This window comes from Lactuca serriola, chromosome 9 (genome assembly GCF_051521515.1).
Source record: "Lactuca serriola cultivar US96UC23 chromosome 9, Lser_US96UC23_V15, whole genome shotgun sequence".
Taxonomy (NCBI): Eukaryota; Viridiplantae; Streptophyta; class Magnoliopsida; order Asterales; family Asteraceae; genus Lactuca; species Lactuca serriola.
In genome coordinates this window covers 187,809,037-187,819,653 of record NC_136416.1, presented here as the reverse complement: position 1 = coordinate 187,819,653, position 10,617 = coordinate 187,809,037, and the positions used below count along the sequence as shown (strand labels likewise).

The window sequence follows — 10,617 nt, the reverse complement described above, 5'->3', positions numbered from 1 at the left end:
CCTTCGACCACACATGTAATGAAAAAGAATGTGTGCCTATATGCATACAGTCACTCCTTTGTCGTCGGACGGAATCCTGTATTTGTACTATTGCTTCTTCAAAAGCATAGTAGTCCTTGTAATTGAACTTGTAATAATTGTGTAGTCTCTAAAATATAAAAATTAATAAACATGCTGATCGACTGGTATGATGTAGATTACAGGGTTGGGATTTGAGCTAAAGACCATGCAAGAGTGATGTTTCAAATTACATGATGGAATCATGTTCCACTGTAGAAAAAAGGCATTGATTTTTGTTGGCAAGGAGCAACAAACAACATCTTTAAGAAACAACATGAAAAAAACAAATCGATCCAAAGAAAAAAATGAAAAAAGAGGAAGAAAATGAGAAATATAGAAGGACGATAGTGGGGGGCACATATTCGAATATATTATACCTCTTTGTGTGTAAACCATTATCATCGTTTTGTAGAATGTAGATAAAATCGGATGAGAGCCTGTAAGACAGATGCTTCAAATCACATGATGCAATCATGTTCCATCAAACAACGGTCTGTCACACACTCAAAGATGATAATGTTGGTGGAGATGATGTTGATTTTCTTGACGTGTCCTCCTTCCTAAACTGATGAACAAATGAAACAACACGGATGAGGGTATTCGGAAGCAGACCGACGACGTCAATAAGAGAATGAGGAAGGAGGCGAAGCAACGACTTAGAAGAAGGAGAGAGAATCAATCACTTATCAGGGTTCGATTGTATGCAGATCCGTTCGAATGGAAGATGTTGGCGATCCAAATTAACTTATTTGTAACATCTTGTTTCAGATCGTCTGAGGTTAGGGTTTGGGGGTTGCAACCCGAGCATGAGGAAGTCTCGGGGTTGCGAAGAGTTGCTGGAAGCATAGAGAATCTCGACACCTTTCCGAGGATATGAGATTCATTGGAAACGGAGTTATATCAAGGAAGAAATGGAAGTTTGAAGTAATGGCATGATAAGTCCTTTAATTGAAAAAAGTGGCAGCGGAGTATGTTGGGCGTACATGTGAGTACGCTTAGCATACTCATGTGCATGACTTTTCAGCGGAGCCACCTAGTACGCTGGGCGTACTAGGCACAAAAGGAAAACCTTAATTAAGAGAAGTGTCCCTATATAAAGAATGAGATGGCCTCATTCCTGGCCACCATCCCCAGTCAATAAACCCTCTCAAACCCTAATCCTCGTTCTTGAGCTTATGTGTGACCATGGTGAGCTTTTAAGTGTTCTTATGGGATTATTGGAGTGAAGGAGGAGCATGGAAGAGAATATAGTTGGAGTCTAGGCTTTGGATCTGAGCTTTTCTGTGGTTGGAGCATCATTTGAAGGTATAAAGCTCAAAGCTTTTCCATCCTTTTGTTTTGTGCATGATATGGTCCATTTTAGGGTTTTGGTCCTAAAGCTAGAGGCTTTATGAGTTGTTGCACTCCATAGCTTAATATCTGCCCTTTTAAGCGTTTCTAGTGGAGAGGATCCATAAAAATGAGGTCTTGAACGTGAGAATCAACCCATGCATGAGTTATGAGCATTTTGATTAATGTGAGTAAGAGTATCGTGTGTTTGTGACCTTATCGGCCATGCAAAGGCTTAAAGTCACTGACTTTATGGAGTAAGAGCTATTAGGGAGTCCATATCTGAGAAATAAGCTAAGGTCCTAACGGGTTAAAACCAATAGAATGCACTAACCAAAACTGGGCATACGCCCAACGTAATTTTAATATGCTCCGCGTACTGGGTTGGTGTCCCCGATCAGATTTGTGCATGCTAGTGTAAGTTGAGCGTACCAAGGGAGGTACCCCCCGCGTAACCTCTCTATAAGCTTTTGGGTTGAATCTATTATTGGGCCTTAAGTGTTAGGCTTGGATCTTTGGGCTTGTGTATTAGTGGCTTTGAGCAAAGAAATATTATATTGTGCTTTGGGCCCTTAAGTTGGGCTTTCCTTTTTGATTTAGAATTAGGCCTTAGGAGAGCCCATCTATTATTGGGCCTTGGTGGGCCTAATGGGATTTAGGTCATTGATGGGTTGGTTAGTGGACTACCTTTAGACCTAATGAGTGAGAGTTTGGACTTAGTTCCTAATTGGGATAATTGTGGGTTTGGCACAGAGTTAATGGTCGTTGCGTAGTAGCAGCGTCTATAGGAGCTGTTCGTCATCTGAGGTGAGTCTTCTCACTATACTTTGCCTAGAGTGGTATCTATGTGTGACCAGAGGGTCTTATGTGTTCATTTGAGTATTGTGATATTACTGCATTATGTCTGTGTGATTTATGCTATGTGTTATTCAGAGTTTACAGAGTTAGGACTGGAGGGTCCATCAGAGTTGTGGGACTGGGGGTGTGGGGGGGGGTCCCACTGAGACACATTGACTGGAGGGTCTTAAAGAGCTATAGCCTCGAGTGGATAATATGTTGTATATGGTATTTTAGGGAACTCACTAAGCTTCGTGCTTACCGTGTTATGTGATATGTGTTTTAGGTTTCTCGGGATCGCAGGAAGGCACCGGCTTGATTGTACACACCAGAGCAGGAGTTATGTTTTGAGGATCCTGGAGTACGAATCAAACAATTATGGAGTTGTGATTTGTAAATAAATCAATGAGATTTTTTTGAAATGTGCTATGAGAATTATATGATTTTAAAATGAATTTTTTTTTTTGAAAATTTACGTTGTTACAAGTTGGTATCAGAGCCTTGGTTTGAGGGATTTAGATGCACCTTCGGGTATATCTGAACTCAAACTGAGGATTTTCAGAAAAAAATTTCAAAATAAATGACATTTCTAAAAGGAGCAACAGTTTCTAAGAGAAAAAACAAGAAGGAGCAATATGTACAATCAGCCAGAGCCTGAACAGTGATTTCCAAAAATACCCTAACTTACTTGTGTTATGAGTTACTATTGAGATATTAATGATGCATGTAGAAGATAGGCTAAGTACTTCATATGTTAGGGCTAGAGTTTCCTGATTTGTGATGCCTTAGCCTACAAATTTTTCTATCTGTGATGTGCTTTGAGTATGTGTGGAGTAAGAGTATCCAACAAGAATCTTTTAGAGAGAGAGAGAGAGAGAGAGAGATTTGATTAGAGGAGTAATCTAGGAGAGATACCTAGATGAGTAGTGGTGGAGCCTACTAAGAGAGTAGTTAGATACCCGCGTGGGATAGAGTTACTAGAGTTCGGTGACACCTTTTGAGTGTGAGTAGAGAAAATAGAGGTTGTAACCTAGAGCGGTTTTATGTGCTAGTGGAGGTTATTCGATGCCCGAATGTTGCTTGCTTCGTGATTTTTGGAATTCTTGATGATGGGAGTTAGCTACAAAGTGGATATGATGATATTCAGGAGGTAGGTGGTTGGCATCATGAGGAGTTCTTCAGCAGTTGATGGAGGAGAAGTGTGAGAACCTAGGAAGAGCCTAGGAAGTGAATTGTGTCAAATGAGTACGCTAATAGAGGAGATTATTCGCGGTAGGGAGAACATGTGTAGCGGGATTGGTGATCGGGAAAGTTGGGCAACTACTTAGGAAATCTGGGACGATCCGTGTGGAAAGTATGGGTAGATGTGGCAGGTATTATGGGCCCGTACTACTGAAAGCAGATGACCCATACTCGAAACAGGGAGAATTCAAGAGGTTCTAAGTAGCAGATTGAGAAGAGAGATAACTTGGTTCGAGCACCATGATTTATAGCAGAGTGAGAGGATATTACATGGTTTGGGTACCATGATACGTAGCAGACCGAGAGGTGATAAAATCGTTCGAGTACCATGATTTGTGGCGGTTAGTGCTCCTGGTTTTACCAGTTATCCCATTGTGATTGATTAGACCGGGATCAAATGTGATAAATTGTCGGGTCAGATAGCCATGTTAAACGAGTTTCAATGGAGCATACCTTGTGGAGGAAATCGATATAGTTTCCAAGATATTTTTGGTGAGACGCCAGTTGCAATCGTAAGACCCATGGTTTAGTAGAGATGATGCTTATTGGAGGATTGCGGCCGGAGTTGAGCAATTGGCCGATAGTTGAGATGTCACTTTCTATGATAAGAGTTGTGTTGTTCCCATTTCCTGGGAGAAGCAAAATGAGATATTAGGATTCCGGTTTCAGAGTTGGAGGTAAACCCTGTGGGGTAGCATAGGGTTGCAACCTTTTCACCAGAGTATTTGGGCATTATGTTTGCAGTGAGGTATTCCTGATACCACAAGAGAGCTATTAGTGGAGACTGAGATGAGGACAAAGAGATGCCTTAGTCGAGTCAGGCATGCTTTAGCGGCAGTTACAAGTGATCAAGAGGAGTATATTGGGGCGGTGGCCCTCGTTGTCTACGTTGTATATCGACTGTGTGATTAAGGTCTCTTGCTTCCATGATGATTTCTATGATGGGAGGCTGGTCGAGGAATCAGAGAGGAGGTGCGTGGTAGAGCATTATTTCAAGATGGAGCGCCAGGTCTAATCCGGAACAGTTGGGGTATCTAGTGGTGTGTCGGTCTAAGACTTCGAGATGACTAAAGACAGTCACGTCGGGAGAATTCTGGGATATTCGTCTGAGTTACGGGGTACTTTGAGTTATTTTGTCATTATCTGGAAGATATTCGAGTGTTGTGTGGTACATTCTATGAGACAAAATTGGTACATCTGGCGAGCCAGTCCATGGGGTAGGTTTGGGTTTGTCAACCGGTGATGGTTCGAACCCTGAGTTGGGGAGAACTGGGTATTTTATTAAGAGGATCAGAGGTTTGTTCGAGAGAGGTTAGAGAACTGGCTATGGAGATTTGCAGTACGGACATATGAGACCTGCATTATAGGTGGATGAGGCGAGGTGCAAGGTGGGATGATGTAAGTGTATGTGCTTAAGAATGGATGAGTGAAATCCACGGAAGGTGGCTGTTGGTTAGAGATTTTTATGTGGCCATGGATTTTTTGGGTTTGCAAATGTTAAGTTCGAGGCGGTTGGGTCGTTGAGTTCATGGTGCAATTGCTGAGATTTGTGAGTATCGGTATAGATTGTGATATATACCCTAGGAGGGGCAACAGTTGATTTGTCAACCAATTTCAGAGTCAGTATGAGAAGTTCCGTATGGGTGGTGATCAGCAAAGGACTGAGTTTTGGATTTTTTTTGTCAACGTGTTTTCAGTCGTTGAGGATTCCTCCGTGTTTCAATTTGTGATATTAGAGTATTACGAGGTTTCAAGTTGCGTGGGCGGAAGATCAGTGGTTGAGGTAAGACATCGTGAGATGCTGTGATCGTGTACCGAGGTACCCATGAATGATGTCCTAATTTTTGGTCATGTTGAGACTCAAGTTGTGGGATAGAAAGTGGAGTACCGAGTGACTTTTGTTCTAGGTGGAACCTTTCAGATAATTGTCGTCGGAGTGGGATTGTCTAAGGGTGTATTCGTGCTGAGAAAAGTGACTTGCCTGCGATAACTTACATCAGGAAGTAATGGTGCATAAATTGAGTGGGTGTGTGCACCTATCTATGTTGGGTTGTGGAGCACGAGTTAGTGAACTCAGTGTAGTGAAGACTTGATGATGAGATTATGAGGTGATAAGAGAGCGAGTGGATCCGAGTGGGGGTAATCACTTAGAATTATCAGGGAAAAATCATGGAGTGAGCCCATGGCAAGTCAACGAGTAAGAGAGTGTTGTAAGACTACGGGGTGCCGTAGCATCCATGAGTTAGTGAGAGAAAGAGTATCATGATACTACAGGGAGCCATAGTATTCACTAGTCAGCGAGAGAGTATCGTGATATTGTGGGGAGCCGTATTATTTACCGTAGCACTCAGTAGTCGATAAGGATGAATACTGTTCCGCGCGGAGCTGTAGTATTCACTAGTCCGAGTATGACGCAGAGGAGTTCTTAGGCTTAGGCAGCCTTACCACTTGAGTCTTTGAGAACTTGATTGCCGAACCAGGGGTGAGACTAGGGTCTCCGTTTCAGTGGATAATTGTTATATCCCGAGTTGAGAAAGGATTATTGTAATCGGAAGGAATTGGAGAGATGGTGTGTGCATAAATTCAAGAATCTTGGGTCATGAGTTGAGTACCAGATTGGAACTGAGTGGTTCATGTTCTACTGTTGAGTCAGACTCTCGAGATTGAGTTTGGATTCGTTCGTGTGTTGAGTATGCGAGATGAGGTTTCGGATTCGTAGATGGGTTCATTTTAAGAGGTATTGTTCTCCATCAGATGTATTAGACCAGAGTGAGTTAGTTTTGTCGGTATGGGAAGGACCACAAGATGCATGGAATCAGTGGTTGGTAGACGATAGAGGTCGAATGTGACGATTTAAGGTGAGTTGTAGTATTCACTTGGGGTAAAGCGAACTTCATGACTTGTGTGTCGTGATGAGCCGAGATAGTTATTGTGAGAAGGAAGTTGGTAAGACGTCCTTGATATGCAATAAGTAGTCTTGAAGGACCAACTGTTGGGTCGGGAGTTGACTGGTGTTCAGTGTCGGGTGGAACATTTGAGAGGAACTAGGGCTTATGATTATGGGGGTTTGAGGATCACTCCTTAAGCAGAGCCTTGATAGCTTCTCAGGCGGTGAGTCCTTGGTGGGTTATGACCTTTCCGTTCCTTTTGACTTACGACTGGGGTCGATTAGAGAATCAGAGATGTAGAGTGTTTCTAGAGTCGGTTATTCGATGAGCGGTTAACAAGATGATATTTTGCAAGGGTGGTCTTGCAAGGAGACATACCACTAGAAATTTTCAAATTCTGAAGAGTTAGAACGAGTACCGCAGCGGCAGAAGTGTCTGTCCATTCTTGGGTTTGGGAATTTTTATTTGGTTCGATATATGTGTTGATAAGGACCGATTTCCAGGGCAAAATCAAATTCAAGTGGGGGAGAGTTGTAACATCCTGTTTCAGATCGTCTGAGGTTAGGTTTTGTGGAGAGGATCCATAAAAATGAGGTATTGAACATGAGAATCAGCCCATGCATGAGTTATGAGCATTTTGAGTAAAGAGAGTAAGAGTTTTGTGTGTTTGTGACCTTATCAGCCATGCGAAGGCTTAAAGTCACTGACTTTATGCAGTAAGAGCTATTAGGGAGTCCAGATCTGAGAAATGAGCTAAGGTCTTAACGGGTTAAGACCAAGAGAATGGACTAAGCAAAACTGGGCATACGCCCAACGTAATTTCAGTACGCCCCGCATATGTGGTTGGTGTCCCCGATCAGATTCGTGCATGCTAGTGTACGCTTAGCGTACCTAGGGAGGTACGCCCCGCGTAACCTCTCGGTAAGCTTTTGGGTTGAATCTATTATTGAGCCTTCAGGGTTGGGCCTGGATCTTTGGGCTTGTGTATTAATGGCTTTGAGCAAAGAAATATTATATTGTACTTTGGGCCCTTGAGTTGGGCTTGCCTTTTTGATTTAGAATTGGGCCTTGGGAGAGCCCATCTATTATTGGGCCTTGATGGACCCAATAGGTTTTAAGTCATTGATGTGTTGGTTAGTGGACTACTGTTAGACCTAATGAGTGAGACTTTGGACTTAGTTCTTAATTGGGATAATTGTGGGTTTGGCATAGAGTTAGTGGCCGGTGCGTAGCAGCAGCGTCTATAGGAGTTGTTCGTCATCCGAGGCGAGTCTTCTCACTATACTTTGCCTAGAGTGGTATCTATGTGTGACCAGAGGGCCTTATGTTGAGTACTGTGATATTACTGCATTATGTCTGTGTGATTTATGCTATGTGTTATTCAGAGTTTATAGAGTTAGGACCGGAGGGTCCACAGAGTTAGGACCGGAAGGTCCATCAAAGTTATAGGACTTGAGGGTCCCACTAAGACACATTGATCGGAGGGTCTTACAGAGTTATAGCCTCAAGTGGCTAATGTGTTGTACGTGGTATTTTGGGGAACTCGTTAAGCTTTGTGGTTACCGTGTTATGTGATATGTGTTTCCGGTTTCTCAGGATCACGGGAAAGCACCGACTTGATTGTACACACCAGAGCAGGAGCTATGTTTTGAGGATCCTATAGTACGAATTAAACAATTATGCAGTTGTGTTTTGTAAATTAAATCAATGAGATTTTTGTGAAATGTGCTACAAGAAGTATATGATTTTAAAATGAAAATAATTGTTTGAAAATTTACATTGTTACATTATTCCTTTCGTTTCACTTTGACCTCCCATCACCATTTCCTATCAGTTCTAAACCTAAAATCAATTATGCATCTTGTTCTTTTTGAAGCTCTAACTGACCTCTAACCTTGATTTTAGGTAAGATTCTGTATTTTTGTAAATCAAGGTATTACTTTATGTTCTCTTTCTATGATCCTTCTTTCTTTTTTCTTTTAACCACGCACCACCATAGGTTTTACCAGATAGAAGGAGAGTGGTAAACAAAAAGGTGGATAAATATGTGGGTGACGGAGGAGCGTCAACTATTGCTAAGAGCTATCTACTCCAAACCAGGTGGTATTGGAGACAACTAGGGGTGGCAAATCAGGCTATCGTATTGTGTTTCTGTCTGACACGACACGACACGACAATGTTTTATGTAACACGAACACGACACGACACAGTGTCGTGCTTTTTTTTAGCTAAAACGAAAACGAAACGATTAAAAAACGAAAAACACAACACGACACGACAAAGACAACATAATAAAAAAATTGTTTATTTAATTAATATTTAATTATACATAACAAGATAAACACAACAAACACGAAAACACGACAAATAAATGCTAAATCGTGTGAATTTCGTGTCGAATTTTAAACATGAACACGACACGGCACGACATTGTGTTTTTTACACTTAACACGAACACGACACGAATACGAATTCGAATTTCAGTTTCGTCACAATTTCGTTTCGTGTCGTGCATTTTTGTCGTATCGTGTTAACAATTGCCATCCCTAGAGACAGCTAATATTGACGCTATTCATAGGCCGTAACGTGATTGCAAATTTTATTATTTTTTATAAATAAAAAACAAGATAAAAATAAAAGATAAAAATAATATTTAATTTCTATATATTTTATATTATAATTTGATCAATAACTTATTTCAAAGATAAATTTGTAAATTGAGATTTTAGATACATTAAAGTTTGTGTAAATGATTACACCTTAGAAAGAATTAATTTCTCTCTCATCAACCACAACTCTATATAAATTAACCTCTTTTCGACTTCCATTTCTCCACACTCTCAAAACTCCATTAATCAACATCCTCACATTCTTCTTCTCTGCGTTTGTATCTACAAGAAATGGCTACTGCTCAGGTAACTCTCTCTTTTCATAAAAACCCTAATCGGTTTTATAAATTGTACTTGTTAATCAATCTTCTTGTTCGACAATATAATTAACGTGCGTTTAAGAATTATCAACTTTTAAAAACTGTTACATTTTTTAACGAGACCACATGACAAAATAATATATTAATATATCTTTTAACACCAATCAAGATTAGATGTCCGACCCTTGTAAGGGTCATAGAAAAAAGATAGCTAAAGACTGAAGTATTTAAGCGGCTTGGTCGCAAATAATTTTTTAGTGCGGTGAATGGATTACTCTTCGAATCACGCAGGTTGTATCCGCAACAACAGCATTTCATGATGAGAAAAGAGAAGATCAACTAATTAAGAAACCTGAAGACGACATCAAGAACACAAATGATCAAGAAACAACAGTAACTACACCACAAGAAGAAGACCAGCTTGCTAAAGAACCTGCTTACACGGTTGCACCTCAACCTAAACCAGAATCTGAACTTGTAGCTCCTGAACCAGAACCAGAAGCCGAATCTGAAGCCCTTGCAGTTGAGGCTGAAACCAAGTTAGTGCTCAACGATGAAGATAAAGAAGAAGGTAAGGAGGTTAGCTCTGTGGAACAACCTGCAAAGGTGGCACCAGAGCCACAACCAGAGGCCGAAGAAACCAAAGAACCAGAAGCTAAACCAGATGAAACCAAGAAAGAAACAGAAACCGAGCCAAATGAGGTGGAAAAAGTCGATACTGAACCAGAAGAGAAAGTTGAGAAGAAAGAAGAAGCTATTGCAGCTGAGGAGTAGAAGTGGTGCTTCTGATCTATTGGCATGTACTGTTTCTGATTTTGGTTAATTAGGTTTTTCAAACTCCCATATGGGATCGAGTCAGTGTGTAATCAATGCCAGCCTTGGCCGCGTGGCAAGCATGTGTTGGGTAATATCTAGGGTTTTATGAAAGGGAACATGCGGGCTAGGGTTTGCAGGTAATAAAAGATTTGGTTCATAGGTGGGGTTTGTTTAATTATGAAGAATAAAGTGTGCATGTTGATGTAATTAAGGTGGCTGGTAATGCTAGCTGTTGCTTCAATTATCCGTCACTACAAGTTTTTATCAACTCTTAATCTATATATATATATATATATATATATATATATATATATATATATACCCAAGTAGAGTCCATGCGCCCCATTAAATGGAGCTGCATCCCAATAACCAGACTCAATGTAGAGATCGGCATAACAAACGAACCTGGCAATTGGATCTAGGACCAGTCCGGGACAAATTAAAAGGGTAGTCATGTCCTCGTCATTTGTCATATACCAAGTTTTATTCAAACGATCAAATCGAATACTTTGACGA

The 10,617-nt window shown here is 40.9% G+C and overlaps 1 protein-coding gene across 1 annotated transcript; it reads left to right on the top strand.

Annotated features, from left to right (window-relative positions):
* Nucleotides 1-9,131: 9,131 nt before the first annotated feature.
* Nucleotides 9,132-10,308, top strand: LOC145075065 (uncharacterized). The gene is made up of 2 exons (XM_079021353.1): nt 9,132-9,271; nt 9,577-10,308. Exons 1-2 carry the CDS (start codon nt 9,257-9,259, stop codon nt 10,057-10,059), a joined length of 498 nt encoding a protein of 165 aa, XP_078877479.1. The 5' UTR covers nt 9,132-9,256; the 3' UTR covers nt 10,060-10,308.
* Nucleotides 10,309-10,617: the final 309 nt, after the last annotated feature.